The sequence below is a fragment of the Artemia franciscana genome, chromosome 14 (genome assembly GCF_032884065.1).
Source record: "Artemia franciscana chromosome 14, ASM3288406v1, whole genome shotgun sequence".
Classification (NCBI taxonomy): Eukaryota; Metazoa; Arthropoda; class Branchiopoda; order Anostraca; family Artemiidae; genus Artemia; species Artemia franciscana.
The window spans coordinates 2,995,297-3,014,090 of record NC_088876.1 but is presented as its reverse complement, the minus strand read 5'-3'; the positions used below and the strand labels follow the sequence as shown (position 1 = coordinate 3,014,090).

Sequence of the window (18,794 nt, the reverse complement as noted above, 5' to 3'; positions counted from 1 at the left end):
GACCACACTGGGCAATGAATGACAATATAAAAAAGTGAAGAAGAAAAAATGTGGGTATTTCTAGCTGGTGACAAAAAAAAAGGATAAAAAAAAGGATAAACAATTTCTAAGACCACACTGGCAATTAATGACAAAATAAAAAAAGTGAAGAAGAAAAATCGCGGGTATTTCTAGCCGGTGACAAAAAAAAAGAAGAATAAAAAAAGGATAAACAATTTCTAAGACTACACTGGCAATTAATGACAAAATAAAAAAAGTGAAGAAGAAAAATCGCGGGTATTTCTAGCCGGTGACAAAAAAAAAGAAGAATAATAAAAGGATAAACAATTTCTAAGACTACACTGGCAATTAATGACAAAATAAAAAAAGTGAAGAAGAAAAATCGCGGGTATTTCTAGCCGGTGACAAAGAAGGATAAAAAAGGATAAATAATCTCTAAGACCACACTGGCAATGGATGAAAAAATAAAAAAAAGTGAAGAAGAAAAATCGCAGGTAATTCTAGCCGGTGACAAAAAAAAGAGGAATAAAAAAAAGGATAAACAATTTCTAAGACCACACTGGCAATTAATGACAAAATAAACAAGAGCTAAGAGCTCATATGGCACTTGTGACGAGGCAAGAAGAGCTAAGAGGCTTAATGCCGGTCAGGATTTAAAATAAGAGCTCTGGGTCACGATGTCCTTCTAAATATCAAATTTCATTAAGATCCAATCACCCACTCGTATGTTATAAATACCTAATTTTTTTAATTTTTCCTCTCCCTTTAGCCCCCCAGATAGTCGAATCGGGGAAAACGACTTTATCAAGTCAATTTGTGCGAGTCCCTGACACGCCTACCGATTTTCATCGTCCTAGCACGTCCAGAAACGCCTGACTCGCCAAATCACTGAACCCCTGCCCCCAACTCCCCAAAGAGAGCGAATCCAGCACGGTTCCGTCAATCACGTATCAAGGACATTTGCTTATTCTATCCACCAACATTCATCCCGATTCCTCCACTCCAAGTGTTTTCCAAGATTTCCCCCTCCAACTCCCCCCAATGTCAAAGATCTGGTCGGGATTTTAAACAGAGTTCTGAGACATGAATTCCTTCTAAATATCAAATTTCATTAAGATCCTATCACCTACTCGTAAGATAAAAATACCCCAATTTTCCCGTTTTCCAAGAATTCCAGTTTCCCCCTCCAGCTCTCCCCAGTGTCACAGGATCTGGTCGGAATTTAAAATTAGAGCTTTAAAGCACAAGATCCTTCTAGAGATCAAATTTCATTAAGATCTGGTCACCCTTTCGTAAGTTACAAATACCTCACTTTTCAAAATTACCCCCCCCCCAACTCCACCAAAGAGAGCAGATCCGGTCCGGTTATGTCAGTCACGTATCTTAAACAAGTTTTTATTCTTCCCATCCAGTTTCATCCTAATCTCACCGCTTTAAGTATTTTCTAAGATTTCCGGTCCCCCCAACTGCCCCACCCCAATTACGCTGGATCCGGTTGAGATTTAAAATAAGAGATCTGAGTTACGAGGTATTTCTAAATATGAAGTTTCATGAAGATCCAATCACTCCTTCGTAAGTTAAAAATCCGTCATTTTTTCTAATTTTTCAGAATTAACCCCCCCCCCCCAATAGAGCGGATCCGTTCCAATTATGTAAATCACGTATCTAAGACTTCTGATTATTTTTCCCACCAAGTTTCATCCCGATCCCTCCACTCTAAGTGTTTTCCAAGTTTTAGGTTTCCCCCTCCCAGCCTTACACCCCAATGTCACCAGATCCGGTCGGGATTGACAATAAGAGCTCTGAGACAGAATATCCTTCAAAATATCACATTTCATTGAGATCCGATCACTCGTTCGTAAGTTAAAAATACCTCATTTTTTCTAATTTTTCAGAATTAACCCCCCCCCCAACTACCCCACAAAGAGCAGATCCGTTCCGGTTATGTCAATAATGTATCTAGGGCTTGTGCTTAATTTTCTCAGTAAGTTTCATCCCGATCCCTCCACTCTAAGTGTTTTCCAAGTTTTAGGTTTCCCCCTCCCAACTCCCCCCCCCCAATGTCACCAGATCCGGTAAGGATTAAAAGTAAGAGCTCTGAGAAACGACATCCTTCTAAATATCAAATTTCATCGAAATCCGATCACCCGTTCGTAATTTAAAAATACCGCATTTTTTCTAATTTTTCAGAATCAACCCCCCCCCCTAACTATCACAAAGAGAGCGGATCCGTTCCGGTCATGTCAATCATGTATCTAGGACTTCTGCTTATTTTTCTTACCAAGTTTAATCCCGATCCCTCCACAAGTGTTTTCCAAGATTTTAGGTTTCCCCTCCCAGCCCCCCAATGTCACCAGATCCAGTCGGGATTTAAAATAACAGCTCTGAGACACGATATCCTTCCAAACATCAAATTTCATTAAGATCTGATCAACCGTTCGTAAGTTAAAAATAAGTATTTTTTTTATTTTTTCCGAATTAACCGGCCCCTTACTCCCCTTCAGATGGTCAAATCGGGAAAATGACTATTTCTAATTTAATCTGGTCCGGTCCCTGATAAGCCTGCCAAACTTCATCGTCGTAGCTTACCTGGAAGCGCCTAAAGTAGCAAAACCGGGACCGACAGACCGACAGAATTTGTGATTGCTATATGTCACTTGATTAATACCAAGTGCCATAAAAAGTGAAGAAGAAAAAACGTGGGTATTTCTAGCCGGTGACGAAAAAAGAAGGACAAATATAGGGGGACAAATTTGCATATATTTCCATCGAGACGTCTTCAGTGCACAAAAATCGATGACGAATAAAAATTTTCAATTCTTTTTAAATATTCAATTTTTTTTTTTACTCATTATCTACTTATATGAAGCGGAAGTCTTAACACAAATATCGTTATTTCACTGGCTGGATATATCCTCGGTTTTTCTTCTTCACAATTGTTACTGATAAAAAAGAATTTAATTTAATATGATAGGGATTATCAGCTATGGTTTAAAGTGTGTCAATATGGTCAGTTCAAAAATGTGGTCTGACTGAATAGAGCGCATTTCATCTATGAAAAATATACAATGTTTAAAATAGAACAGAATGTCTACTAAATATATAATGCCAAAAACACATACAATGTCTATAATGTTTTATAGTTTAGTGGTTCTAAAGGGACGGCCCCCTTTGATTGTAAAGGTTTGAGAAGTCTCAAACACCGAATTTTTTCAGGTAAGATTTATTTAATCTCTCAGATTAGGGGGAGGGGGTGCATGAACAGTCTTTTTTCTGTGGGTTGGCCTACCCCAGAGACCATAAACACAATCCTTTATTCCCCATTATATATATTTCTGTAGTAAAAAGGAGCCACCACCCCCTAACCATCTGTATCTCACGCTAATTGCACAAAACTCTTCGAAAACATCGAAGACTAGGGGATAAACCTCTCTCTTTAATGAAAATAGTCGCGTTAGCAAGAATGAAACATTTAGTAATACATTCGGAGAGTAGACTATCTCCAAGGAAGGTGTTTTCAAGCTCTTATCTCTATCCTTAACTCTATGGCTTGGAAAACAGTACAAAACATAATTCATACCTGTCTTAACCTTGGAAAAAAATTCTTTGATTTTGGTTCGAGTCTATTTGTCTTTGACTACTACTATTACTAAATAATTTCTTAGACCACACTGCTTTTCCATTTACGAAAAATTAAGCAAGAGAGAATGGGTTTCAATTTCGACAAAGAAGTGAACAAAAAATAAAACATAAGACAAAACTACATTTTAACTAAAAAAAATTAAAATATTACGAATGTTTCGGCCCCACATCCGGGAGCCTTTCTCAACGGAAACTACAAAACGGAAAAAAACTACAAACGACAAAAAAAGAAGAAAAAAATGTTTTATAATGCATAACACAGAAAATTATTACTATACAACAACTCCCTCGCTCAAACTTTTAGGGATGAATCCATGGCCGAAAGTATAAACCTACGCTGGGAAAGTATCGTCAAGCTACTATGTCTACCCCTTTCTCATTTTCAGGGCTTAGAAAATTGCATACATGACAGATCATATATCTGAATTCTGACAAAAAATATTGTGCATTAAATTTGGGTTTTTAATCTCTTTTTCATCGGCTTTAAATTTGTGAAAATAAAATTCCTGTAATTTCAATGGAATTTTAAGCCATATCTAGTTTTTTCCAAATTTTAAGAAATAGATTTATAGATGTTTAAAACCTTATAACTTAGGAGTGAGGCTCTAACATCACTTTTCTTGCGCCTCAATTGAGTAGAAATTCAATTTTGTAAGGTTTCACTTTTATATGACAAAGATAGTTAAGTTACAGTGCCCTCCAGATTAACAAAGAGCGGAGTTAAGTGCTTCAAGATCATCTCCCAGCAGATCATTGAGACTCCGGATACACTCCTGAAAGTTTCATTTACCTGACTCAACTACCTTCTAAGACTGCAAGAAGCCCATAAACTAGAATTTTATCAAAAAAGCAAAAATGTATCACTCACAGTCAATCATCACAATTTCTGAGACTGAATTTAGCGTTTATACAAAGAGAGTAACCAGATGTGACTCAAGCGCAAAAGCAAACAACCCTGCTAATGTTCCACATCTGCTCAAATCCCCCTCTAGCCTTGTATCGATTTTTTTCCTCTAGAACTAACGCCTTGCTATTTATAGCCTATACTATCATGCAAATAAAAGGCTGTCAAATAGTATGAATTCATACTTAATTTTAATATTCTTATTTTACCTTTATGATTTTCATCTAACTTTGTTTTAACCTAACATACTCTTATTTTAATGAGTACCGACAAGATTTCTTTTAGCATTCAAAAACAGTATGAATCTCCGAAAACAAAAGATTTAAGACCCCCCGTTTTTAAATTTAATAGAGACCCCTGAATTCTGGTTCAATAGCAGACTTGCGAAAATACATGTTTCACAGTGTCGTATAAAGTCGAGATTTCATCATAGGTGGAATCAATTTGAAGACTTATTGTTTAGCGTCTGCCTATCTGAAGTTTTTTTTTTTTTTTTTTTTTTTTTTTTTTTTTTTTTTTTTTTTTTTTTAGCGCGTGTCAAATCATAATTTTTATACCTTCAAAATATTCATCAGAAGAACTGTAATATCTACTTTTTTGTTTAATAGTCCTGTTTTTTTTTTTTTTTTGTTTTTTTTTTGAAGGAATGAAGCTGAGAACAAGACAGAGGACAAGAAAAAATAGTTTATTTTTAATAAAGTTAAACAACAAATAAGGTAAGGAATATCGCCACAGTTTAAACTTCCCGCTGAGATTCATTCTAGGAAACTTGGGGTGAGGGACGTGGTCCACAAGTTGCATTTGCGCCCAAGTGTCACAGTTTTGGACTAATGCGCATCTGAAGAAATTATATCACAGTTTAAATTTTCGCTAATTTTACTCTAGCAAGCCCAGGGTGACGAATTACAAAACCCACAAGACCACAAGTCTCATTTACAAAACCCACCAAGTATCACTATTTTAGACTAGTGCGCTTGTCAATGCACATACTTTGCATGGATGACGGGCATTCAAAACTGTCCTGATTTCATTCGATTCAATGAATTCCATTGGCTATCAGCGACACTTTTACTAGACGCATAAAAATACCGCTATCCTTTTTAATAGCATTACCTGCGTTGAAAAGAGCTTACTAGAATTAACTTTCGTAAGTTTGTCAGGGTAAGAGGTGTCTGATTAGTCGAAGATGATGTCATGCGATCACTTTCCTCCAATTGGAGGACATTCAAAGATCCTCCTATTTCAAATTTGGCACTTCTAGTACAATTCCTACCATACATACACATGCGCGTTGATAGTAATCTATCTTTCACCATCCCACTCTTCTCCCAGCTTTCACAACTTGCTAAGGTAGGGCAAGAAGAGCATAATAAGGTATCCCCAAGAGTACTGGTTGCATCTACTGAAAGGTTATTACTAAATATAATGCTTCAGTTCCCTTCATTCATCATTGTTTCCGTTTTTCTTTTTTTTTTCGACTGCATAAATATAATTAAAATTGTCCTCTTAAACCCTCGCTACCTCCATCCTCTATTAGGCAAACTTTATCAAATATGAACTACGCCTTTCAAAGAGAAATTTTTAAAATAGATCTTAAAATGACAGAAGAACCTACAATGGCAGAAGAAACAGCCGAAGCTGCTCAAAGAGTTCATGCCAAAAGGCTTGCGGCTAATAGAGAAAGTAAGAAAAGAAAGCGTGCCGAGGAATCAGAACAACAGCGTGAAAACAGACTTGTGGCTAATAGAGAAAGTATGAAAAGCAAGCGTGCCGAGGAATCACAACAACAGCGTGAAAACAGGTTCGCGCCCAAATGACAGAAGAACCTACAATGGCAGAAGAAACAGCCGAGGAAGCTGCTCAAAGAGTTCATGCGAAAAGGCTTGCGGCTAATAGAGAAAGTAAGAAAAGAAAGCGTGCCGAGGAATCACGACAACAGCGTGAAAACAGGCTTGCGGCTAATATATATATTTCTAATATATATATATATATATATATATATATATATATATATATATATATATATATATATATATATATATATATATATATATATATATATATATATATATATATATATATATACGTTTACAACCAACTAGCTGTTGGTGTGGCGCTACAGCCAACTAGGTGTTGGTGTGGCGCCAAGCGCCACACCAACAGCTAGTGTACTCATAAATATGATGTCAATCATACGATTTTTCTCCACTTACACCCCCGTTACCTCCAACCTCTATTAGGCTAGCTCAAATATAAAGCCGGCGTGGGATCAAAACTTGGAGCGAGCTAATGCAACATATTTTTGAAAAGTGCGACTCAATCCCTCTTTCTAGGGCTATAATGAGAGAAAGGTTGAGATGGCTAGGGCCCGTTCTGCGGATGGAAGATGACAGATTGCCAAAAATTGTCCTTTTCGGCCAACCATATAGGCCTAAACGGAAAACGGGTCATCTGCGGTTGGGGCGGGAGGATGTCGTAAGAAAATTGGCTACCAATGGCAATTTTTTCCCATTTTTTTTTCAAAAAAGCGTTTTTAAACTTTTGGTGACTATGGGCCATGGTTGAGGCTATCTCTCCAACCATGATTATGCTGTACGGTGCTTTCATTTGGCAAATAGCCCCTAGTCCTGGTAATTATCTTTTATTTTTTAAATATGTATTTTACCATTTCTTAAAGTCACTAAGGGTAGGTTTTTTTTAGTATCCTCTGCTATGGGGTCATTGCGATAGTACGTCGAATAAACTTTTACGTGCTACTGGCGGGGTACTCCTACCCCTTACGTGCTCCCGGCTGTAAGTACTCCTTAAGTGTCGCAATCTGAAGAATGCATCTTTTTGCCTTAGCTCTCACAGGTATAGCTTCGGCAGCTCCTCTAATGGGGGATAGTCCATATCATGGATGCAGAGATAGCTGCAATCTAATAAAGAACAAACCACGGTCCATAATAACCAAAATTTAAAAACATATACAAAAAAACTGTCTAGTGAGAAAAAATTGTCATTTACAGCTGATCAGGAACGTTAACTCCGATTAGTCTGATTAGTAAAATGCTATTTTGAAAACTAATTTACGGGAATTTCGAAAACAGCTTGAAACCCGTGGACACTGGCATCGGAAACAAACGTTAAATACGCCATTATAATTCCCATTGCCTATAGCCCTGCACATGAATATTACAGCCCCCCTACCTTGAACAACAAGGAAATTCACTTTTTTGTAGCTTTTTTGTGTCTTTTTTTCCTGAATTTTTCTTTCTTCTTCTTTTCCTTGTCACTTAGCAGGGCACTGGGATATCATAGAGAACTTTTTAAAAGCTCACTTTGAAGAGAAGTTGCAATATCTAGTGTCTTTATAATTACGAAAGGATAATCTTGTGATAATTACCTTCCATCCCTAATGAAACTTTTATTAACCCACCCTTACAGGTAGAGAACCAGTGTTAACTGAAATAACTCCCAAGGAATTTCCTATATTCAAGGCCCTCTACACTTTTTCGACGTCCTTTAAAAAATGCTATGCCATTACAATCAAAGCACAAATCAAGTACAAATCTTATATTTGGTCTTTATCTCTTCCCGACCTCCCTACCTAGTCACAATAATACTGCTATAAATACTACTACTGCAAACAACTCACCACAGCACATAGTCGCCTGAGGTTTACACAGCCACGCACGCTCCTACTCTCTTCCAATCTATTCAAAGCCTTTACATCCTCCCACGAAATTCCTATTTCCCTCAAATCTTTCTTTACGACACATTCCCACCCCAAAAACAGACAACCCACTTTCCATTTAGCCCCTGGCCGGAAAAGACAATCTTTGGTAATCTGTCATGCCCTATACGCAGAACGTGCCCTAGCCATTTCAACCTTTCTGTCATCATAGCCCTAAAGAGGGATTCCACCACACAATTTTTGCATTGCCTACTCCTTGAAATACGGTCAGTCAGTTGGACCCAAAAAAAGACCCAAAACAATCCACAGGCTGTTATTTTTCGCGGAAACATATCCCGGACTCACCTTCCCATTCTTCCAAACTCCGCGAACGCAAGAAACAGTAAGTTCCAAACACAAGAACGCAGAAACAGTAAGTTCCTTACTGTTTTAAAAATAGATTTAAGAGAAAGAGTCAAACTTTAGCGTAAAAAGCGAGGCGTTGAGGAGGAAAAGCCCCTTTCATATACGGAGTAGTTTCTGTTCGTTTTAAGTTTTAATGTTGCTCCTTACTTTCATTTAAAAAAACTTGTTTTTTTTTTATTTAATAGTTCTATAAAGCGGGATTAAACCATACTTTCGTACAGACTACGGTTTGAAGGTCAGTCAGCGGTGTACCCAGTTCAATCCGTAGGCAATTTCTCTGAAAAGCATCTAGCAAATGCCTCTAACCATATTTGACCGTTGTCATCAATGAAGCTTCCGATATTCTAATCTTGGTTTGCAGACTCACCTTCCCCTTCTTCAAAACTTTTTTTAATTGTGAAAAAACACCCTGAGCTTTGGCTATTCTACTTTTAACATCTTCAAGGCACCCAGTCTTAATTAATAATAATACCAAGGTTGTTGAAGCTGTCCTCTTGATCGGTCATAAATAAAATTGGATGATTTCCTTATGCACAATACGTCTTCACTGAATTAATTGTGTTGCGGAGCAACACTACTGCTTTCGTAGTTTTTTTTTTTTGTTTTTTCTTTTTTTTTTCACCGTGATCAGCGACCTGTAGCTCCGAAGTGGTAAGAGTTAAAAATTTGAGATTTTTCAGAGGGAAGGGAAACGTGAAACAGAGTAAAAAAGTTCCAGAGAAGTTCCTAAAATTTCTAACAGTTTTCCATAAAAAAAAATAAAACCGTTTTTTTCTTAGAAACTGTGCGTTCGATGTTTGGCGTCAAGTTAAGACGACCCTAGCTTCGGAAATAAACTTGTTAGAAATACAGTTATGCTGAACTCATTTGGAACTTTCATTTGTCTCTTCGAGAACCGGAGCACAAAATTCCGTAGCTCTTACAGATTTCCCGGAAATAATTCCGGAAAAGTCCATCTCGTTCCGATTTTTTTTGGAATTTTCTCAAATTTTCGATTTTGATGTTTCTTATATTTTTATCGAGTAGTGCTATGAAAAGTATGCAAGAAGAAGTGAAGTGTTCTATATACCAAGTTGCTTCGTTCTCTAAGAAATAATTTCCGAAGTTTCGATGTTCTAGAGGTAACTTCTGTTCTGGACCAGCTAGAATTTTTTTTCCAACGCGGTTCGACAGGTCTCGATCTCCTAACAACTGGAGCTTACAATAGTTTCACCGAAATAAAATTCCTTCTTTGGGTTTTTCTATTTGGAAGTTTTGTCATGCCCTCGGGGCAATTTAAATTTTTTGGTGAATTTGGTTTGTTTTATATTTTCCTAGTTTAGACCATCAAAAGTTAAGCAGAAAACTATAAGACGTTATTTCCGTATCTCTTTCAGATTTCCCAGAAATAATTCCCGAAATGTGCGTCTCGAAACATAATACTTCGAATTGGCGTCAAGTTAAGACGGCCCTAGTTTCGGAAGTAAACGTTTTAGAGATAAAATAATTATGAACTCATATAGAACTTTTATTGATGTTTTCGAGAACTGAAGCATGAAATTCCGTAGCTCTTACAGATTTCCCGGAAATAATTCCGGAAAAGTCAATCTCGTTCCGATTTTTTGAAATTTTCTTAAATTTTCGATTTTGATGTCTATTTTATTTTTATCGAGTAGTGCTATGAAAGTTATGCAAGAAGAAGTGAAGTGTTCTTTATACCAAGTTGCTTCGTTCTCTTAGAAATAATTTCCGAAGTTTCGACGTTCTAGAGGTAACTTCGGTTCTGGGCCAGCTAGAATTTTTTTTTTCTCGTTTATTTCTGGACCAGCTAAACATTTTACCAAACTCAGTTTAGTAGGAGCTCGAAATAAAACCATATCAAAGATGCTTCAAGATAACAATCGAAGCCGCATTAGAAAAATGTCCTCTGAAGGACATAATGGAGACTGTTGCTCCGCAACTGTGTCCCGTAGGGCACAGTTGCACGTGTTGTTCCGCAACTGTGCCCTAAGGAACAGGGCACAGTTGCTGCAACACTTCCCGTTGCACAGGCAACGGAGGTCTAGTTGTAATTAGCGCGTAACTTACAGTGCATAACCAAGTGATTTTACATTCATTTCAATTTATTATTTCATTTACTCAGTACATTTTCTTGGACATTTTATTCCATTATTTCAGCGAATAAAAGAACTAATGTCATCTTCAGTAGTAAAACTGAGTGGAATAAATTATAACGGGTGATTGATAAACGGCCTTGTTTATACTAAACCAACTAAAATTATACTCTAAACAACAAATTAGTAAAATAATAAATAGAAATAGGTAATATTAGGATTGATAGCAATAAGCAAATGGACTTACAGTTTCATCTTCAATAGTCTTCTTTGCTCTTCTTCTCACCACCACAGCAACACTTTTTTCTCCGTCTTTAAAGGGCTCGTCCAACATTTTCTTAATTTTCTCTCCTCTTTTTCGTTCCACTCTACTCTTTTTAAACTCCATTTCACCCACTACTTGTTCCACATCATCAATTTCCTCTTTATTAGCTGTTGATGGCTCTTCTTTCTTTCGACGAACTCGTGTTCGAGGGGGAGCCCCATCTTGCAATTCCTGGGTTTTCCCTACGTTTCCGGATTCTGGAGAAATTCCATTGATTTCAGACGAATTCAAAATAACCGATTCTATCGCCTCATTTATATGATTTTTCTCAATCAACTGTTCACTTTCACTTTTTCGTTTCCCGGGACGGCCCCTCCTTTTAATAATAGCACTACCTTCAACTACCGCAGCGGTTACAGGTGCGGTATTAGGATGTGACCTTAGATTTGGCCTTAGTCTTTCTTGGGCTGTGTTAACGCCATCATCAGAAACACTATTTACCTCTCCAACATATTTTTGAGGGGACGTCAAACTTTCGTCAATCAGAGCACTAGTTTTACTTGGCTCACATAATTCATCTTTAGAACTTTCTTGGTTCTCAGCGTCTTTTCTTCTGTGTTCAGCGTTATATAATCTTTGCTTTGAGAATTCATCAGCCTCATGAGAATCAATATCCATTTGAACCGTTTTGGCCTCATTCACTTTAATTTTCTTCCTTCTCAACTTCCTAGATGACGTTTTCCTTGAAGGAGCTATAGCGTCCTTAACAATTTCTTCACCTTTTGGAACGTCTCCCGACTTTCTACGCTCTTTTCTCACACTAAGCGGAACTTCATCATCGACAACACTAACATTCACTGGAGCTACTTTGCTAACAACGGAACTTCTATTATTTTTAAACTTATCTTCCAGTTCAGCAATTAAAGCATTAGCACTTCTTTCAAAACTTTTCGAACTGCTCGGACTATCACCTTTTGATTTTACAGAACAATCATCTTTACTCAAAGGACTAGGTCGGCTGATGCCCACTTTTTTATCAGGTCCATAGGGTGAGGCACCACTACTAAAGCTACCCGGACTTGAGATCTTAGGTGTCCTCAGCTGCACAGGAGATTCTTCATCACTGGAAACAAAATCATATAAGTTCGATGTCAAACTATATCGAGTCGAGGCACTGTCAGGACGAGTTAAAGGCGTTTCATTAGGTTTCTTGCTCGTGCATGACTGACTTATACATGCAGTATCGAAATATACAGGACTCGGAGTGGGGAACGATCGACAAATCGGAGGTCTTATTACGTTTGCATATCGCCTCTTTGATAAAAGGGAAGGACATACATAATTCCGTCTTTGAAAGATAGCTGGGAGGCGAGGTAGACCTGGAGTGCATCCAACAGGAATTTGGGAGACCCTTGAAATAATTGTTTCTAAGTCCTTAAGGAATTCCGGATCATAGATATTTTTGTGTTTCGTTTTAAAGCCTTTAACTTTTCCCTTTTTCTTACGTTTTCTTCGTCTTTCTAATGGGAACACAGGTGAGAAACCTTTTTTACTACTATTTGAACTAATACTTCCACTATCAAAATCCCTTCCTTTGAACCCACTTGGGGAGACAATCCCCTTATCACTTTCTCTTCTATTAGAGTTACGTCTTTCAAATTTACTTCGTCGACCATCATGCTTTTTACTTTTATGAGAGCTCTTCACCTTTCTATCTATCACTTCAGACTCTTTCTCTTGATAAGCTTTCAACAGCATTGCTGCATTGATCCCATCCTGTATGGCTTTTACTATACTACTGTGTTGGCATATCCCACTTGAGAGGGAGGAGACAGAGTCACGAGAGAGGCGGGGTTTACGGGTTCGCTGCTCTCCCTCCCCATCTGAATGAAAAGAGGGAAGTGATTCAGTAGATGGTGCACACTTCTCTTTTGAACGCTGTCGTGAAACTTCTTTTGTACTCTTCCAGGTTGCGTTTAAGTTGGGTTCAGTTTGAGTTGATCCTCCCTTGTCAGAAAAATCAACCACCTAAAGATAAAAACAATTACAATTAAAGATAAAAACAATTTAAAATAAAATGTAATAACAAAAACAGTTTAATGAGTAAGAAATAAGTAAATTAAATATTAATAATCATATTCGACCATAGATAGTACATTATTCTAACAATAAATAACATTTTGAATTATTTAGTAAAAATAATAAGATAAAAATTAGGAAGATGAAAATTAATAAGATAAAAGATATAAATTAAAAATAAAAAAAAAAGGTTTATATCTAGGGTATGAAATATCTAGGGTATCAAACATAGCACACAGATGCAGCATTTCCTTCTTTATTTCAGAGGTAAGTGAAAAGAAAGATTTAGACAAGCCTAAAAGACAAAAAGAGAGACAAACAAAAAGCGACCATAAATTAGTGCATTAACAATATAATGAAAAATTGGTAATATTAGCCTTCCTCCAGAATATAAAAATGAAAAAAAAAGTCATGCATAGCACCAGAAACACAACAAAGTAACACGGGAGTCATACTGCAACCAAAGGCAGATCTAAAGCCAAATCTTGGGCGGGGCCCAATATGACAAGGGTGCCAATAATTGACTTAATGAAGAAGTTGATTTAAAAACAGGGTAACAAAAAAATTAATAAAACAAAAAAGGCGCCAGAAAAATCACCGGGGTGCCAAAAAAGGTGCCGCCTAGGTAAAGAGCGATTTGGACACAATGTACTCTTCTTTTTCTTTGTTTTTTAGACCAGTTTTTTAAATGCAAATTTTATTATTATTTTACATTATATTATTTGTTTTAAATATTATTACAATCTCGATAACATTTAAAAGCTTCATTATTTAGAAACAATATTATTTTAAAAAATAATGCAAGAAAATAAATAATACAATCTTGAGTATGTTGGTGGCCCCCAAGGCTCCTTCCCGAATGAAGTTACTAGAGGGAAGATTTTATTTTTCCCTCCCCAGGCAATGGGGTCAACATATGAAAAGTGTAGGATACCCCTCTTTTTTCTATCAGTAAAAAATTGAGAAATAATCGCCTGAGAATGAATTTTTTTTGTGTGAGTGTGTTTTCAACTTCACTCTTTTCCAGCAAAGAAATCACTTCCCCTTCCCTTCAGAGACTTTGAAAAGCGAACACATATGCTTGTATTCGATAGCAAAAGACATGAAGTGGTATTTCAATCTAAACGGTTAAACTATTATTGAAAAAATACCTTAACATAGGATAAACACAACATTTGCGGAAGAGTTCATTTACGGGGGGGGGGATTGGTTAAAACGGCAGAAAACAAACAAATTGGAGGTCTGCCAACTCTCCCGATGTGGACCAGGAACAATTTTTTTTCCAAAAGATAACTGAACTTCAAGGGAAAAATTTTCTCACCAGGAAAGATTTTGCTACAAAATATTAAAGGAAGAAAATACCCATCCCCATGTTCAATGTAGCCTATTGCAACCGATAGAATTTTTTTTTGTCACTGACAGCCAATAAAAACTGTTCTATTGTAAAAAGAATGGTAAAAAGAAGTAATTCATTTCTTTAAAGGTTAAATTAAAGCTGAAAAGCCTAGCTGAACACAAAAAGGTCATTATTTGTGCAAGAGTTGCTTTAGGGAGGAGGGGCAATTTTGTCACAATAGGAGAACACAAGCGAACTGTATCAAAATAGGCCAGAAAAACAATGGAAGCATTGGGATTGGTGCAAGGCTGTATCTAGCAGAGGAGGTAGGGGGTCCCCCTCCCTCCTATGACTTCCCGACTCCTAAAAACGTAACAAAAATGCATTGAATCAAATTTGTGATGCACCTTTTAATGTTTTACTGTGTAACCCCCCCCCCATCAGGAACAAAAATCTTTTATATGGCCCTGGGTTGGTGGCGTTTAATGGACTCTCGTTGTCCATATACCTCAAGAAGAAAGTGGTCTTCAAAGGTAACTTGAAGTTTTCCTCCCCAGAGAAATTTTGTAAAAAAAAAAAAAAAAAAAAAAAAAAAAAAAAAAAAAAAAGCTTTTATATAGCCCTGGGTTGGTGACGTTTCTTAGACTCTCGTTGTCCATATACCTAAAGAAATAAGTGGTCTTCGAAGGTAACTTAAAGCTTTCCTCCCCAGAGAAATTTTGTAAAAAAAAAAAATAAAAAATTATATGGCCCTGGGTTGGTGGCGTTTCATAGACTCTCGTTTTCCATATACATCAACAAGAAAGTGGTCTTCGAAGGTAACTTAAAGCTTTCCTCCCCAGAGAAATTTTGTAAAAAAAAAACAAAAAAAAAGAAAAAAACTTTTATATGGCCCTGGGTTGGTGGCGTTTCATAGACTCTCGATGTCCATATACCTCAAGAAGAAAGTGGTCTTCGAAGGTAGCTCAAAGCTTTCCTCCCCAAAGAAATTTTGTATAAAAAAATATTTTATATGGCCCTGGTTTGGTGGCGTTTCATGGACTCTCGTTTTCGATATGCCTCAAGGAGAAAATGGTCTTCGAAAGTAACTTAAAGCTTTCCTTCACAGAGAAATTTTGTAAAAAAAAAAAACTTTTATATGGCCCTGGGTTGGTAGCGTCTCTTGGATTCTCGTTGTCCATATGCCTCAAGGAGAAAGTGGTCTTCGAAGGTAACTTAAAGCTTTCCTCCCCAGAAAATTTTGTAAAAAAAAAAAAAACAGCTTATCCATCTCCACGCTCAATATATCTTAATTGCATTAGATTCTATACTGAACTTTATTGATCTACATTGAAAACGGATAATTCTTTTAACATTGTCAATAGTTGTGTTTCTTTTTATTGTTGTTTTGTTGTCTATTACTGTTATTTGATTATATTTATGCTTAGAAAAATCGTTTTTTTAATTTTTGATCCAAATTTCCTAATTCATATTTATTTTTTACTTTACTTTAATTTAATAAATTTAATTTTAATTTATTTGATTTTAATATTTAAAATTTTAACAAGAGAAATAAAAAAATTATTTATTTATTTATAGAATAATCACTTGTTATTTTATAATTTTTTTAATAAAGTCAAGGCATGGCCTAGTGACAGTTGAAAAACAGTTGAAAAACATGACAGTAGTGACAGTAAAAACATGACAGTAGTGACAGTAAAAACATGACAGTAGTGACAGTAGTGACAGTTGAAAAACATAGTGATACACCAATGATTAATACGAGCAGAAAAGATTCATCATAAACTTTGAATTTCGGTCTAAAATGCAAATTCAGGTACAAAGAAAAACAAATAAGAAAATTTTTAAATTGTAACCGGTTTGAATAAAAAAAAATATGCTATCTCTTCTACCTTCCTTTTGTGTGCGAAATTGCATTGTAAACCTCTCAGGAACCCCCAAAGATCGAAGTAACGTGGACAGTGAAAATGCACCTGATTGTTTGATTGGTTATGTGGAAACTTACACAACCGGTTTGAATAACCGGTTTGAATAAAAAAAACCGGTCATAACCGGTTTGAATAAATAAAATTGTTATATCTTCTACCTTCCTTTTGAGTACGAAATTGCATTGTAAACCTCTTAGGATCGAAGTAGCATGGACAGTGAAAATGCACTTGATTGTTTTATTGGTTATGTGGAAACTTACACAACCAAATGCATCTTAAAAAATTGCCAAAATTACCAAATTACCAAAAGTTATTGAATCGACAATTCAGTGTTTAATGACAAAGGCCTCCATACGAAGCTGCGCAGTTCTAGGTAGCAGTGGGCGGCAAATTTAAAAAAAAAAGAAACATGGATAAAAGAACGAACAAAAACAAAGCTAGGAACACATGGAACCAAACAGGTCAACAGGTGTATCTTTCCTTTGAAGGCTTAGTTGTCTTTGGGGAGCAACTAATATTTAATGTCGGATTTTTACGGACGAAGATTTAAATAATTAGTTATGTTCATTTATTACCATGGTTCATCGTGGCAACACTGGCGAAAATTTGAAACCGCCTTAAAAACTTCATAAGTTTGAAACAGCCGAAAGAAAAATCTTAAAAATTGTGCTTTTCAGGTATGATTAGACGTAATAGTAGTCCAGGAGAAACATTTTTTGATTTTGATATTTACTCTTAGGTAAAAATAAAAAGAGACTTCAGATGGTAGCCGATAGCAAAATAAACCATTAGAAATAATAAATTGCTATTTCTTCTATTTTCATTTTTTAATGAAATTGCAAATCTTGACAGAAATTCAAATGTTTTTAACAACAATCTTAGTCAACACTCCTGTATATGGGAGCTAAACATACTAAATTGTATGAAAAAAAAACTAACTGGTAAACGTGAAAGGGGCCTTTGACTCCCTAATCCCCAGCCTTTTGTCGACCGTTCGGCAAACCCTTCGAAGTGAGAGGATCTTGTAAAATCCTTATCGGTGGTCCACCTTTCCAGCGATGCAGAGCGTGAAGAATCTGTCGAGGGAGATGAATGCCGAACAATAGCTGTAGGGCGCACTCTTGGACCAACTCTGGAACTGCTGTGTTGAGAGATCTGAAAAATTATGCAACATGATAGCTTTATATGAAAAGTGGGAAACATTTTGCTTTTATTAGAACAAAAAATATATATGACAAAAACAATAATGGAAGAAGCTTGCTGGTCTTGGTTACAACACGCCAGCCATTTGGTGGAAAACAAGGTTCCCAGCATCCAGTTGCCATTAACAACCATATAATACCATGGGATGAACATATATATGAACATAAGTATGTATATGTATATATTAATATATATATATATATATATATATATATATATATATATATATATATATATATATATATATATCATGAAAAGAGAAATCACCAATGCAACAGCACAAACACAAAAATAAAAAAGAGACAGAAGGAGAAAAGGAAGACTGTTTTCCTAAATTAGTGATTAATATAGACCAGCGCTTGAATGAGGCCTTAACCCTACTCATCCATACAATCAAACAGGTCAGACAGCATAGCCACACACAATCAACCATAAAGAATAATCCATGGACAGGCAGTCATGTCGTCAATAAGTATAAGTCGTCATTTACCAAACAATAGAAAAAATAATATAGACAAATAATTCAGAGGCAACACCCAACATAAGGGCTCATCAGGAGAATACACTGGCCTATATAGGGTTTCGCCACTCTAAATTCTCTACCCAGCACAGTGTTGTGGCTACCACAGAATATCCATGGCATCCCCGCGTCAGGTATCACCCCCAAAATACATGCCTATGAAAAAAAAAAAAAAACAGCAAATGTAAAACAACCAAGTAAAACCAAAACAAGCTTATCCTGTTAATATATCCCTCCCTTTAGCAATAATAGGTAAACTAAATATTATAAATTTTACCCAATCACAAATATTAACACATTGCAAAAAACCTGAATGAACTAAACAATTATAGAATTCTTCTTTACCATGTGGCTAATTTTTAAGAAAATCCGCTCAATTAGAAACACAATTCAAAATAAATGGCGCTGCGACAACATTTCTCGAACCTCCAAAATTAGTATATATATATATATATATATATATATATATATATATATATATATATATATATATATATATATATATATATATATATATATATATATATATATATATATCTATATATATATATATATATATATGTAGATAACTTCGAAGACCACACTGCCTTTCCATGACAAAGGTAAAACAGTTCAAAATAGGGATGATACCTTTTTATTGACAGTGAATAGATATAAAATTATTTAACTGGATATTTCGAACACATATACAGTGTTCCTGATAAACACTGTATATGTGTTCGAAATATCCAGTTAGATAATTT

At 35.9% G+C, this 18,794-nt stretch overlaps 1 protein-coding gene across 2 annotated transcripts in view; it reads right to left on the bottom strand.

Annotated features, from left to right (window-relative positions):
* LOC136035184 (uncharacterized) overlaps positions 1-18,794 on the bottom strand; it is a 148,688-nt gene that overhangs the window by 79,484 nt on the left and 50,410 nt on the right. For both annotated transcript variants that reach the window (XM_065716758.1, XM_065716759.1), the window contains exons 4-5: positions 17,268-17,483; positions 10,968-13,013 (exon numbers count right to left, since the gene is read on the bottom strand). In XM_065716758.1, coding sequence (XP_065572830.1) covers positions 10,968-13,013; positions 17,268-17,483 — 2,262 coding nt within the window. The remainder of the gene's footprint in view (positions 1-10,967; positions 13,014-17,267; positions 17,484-18,794) is intronic.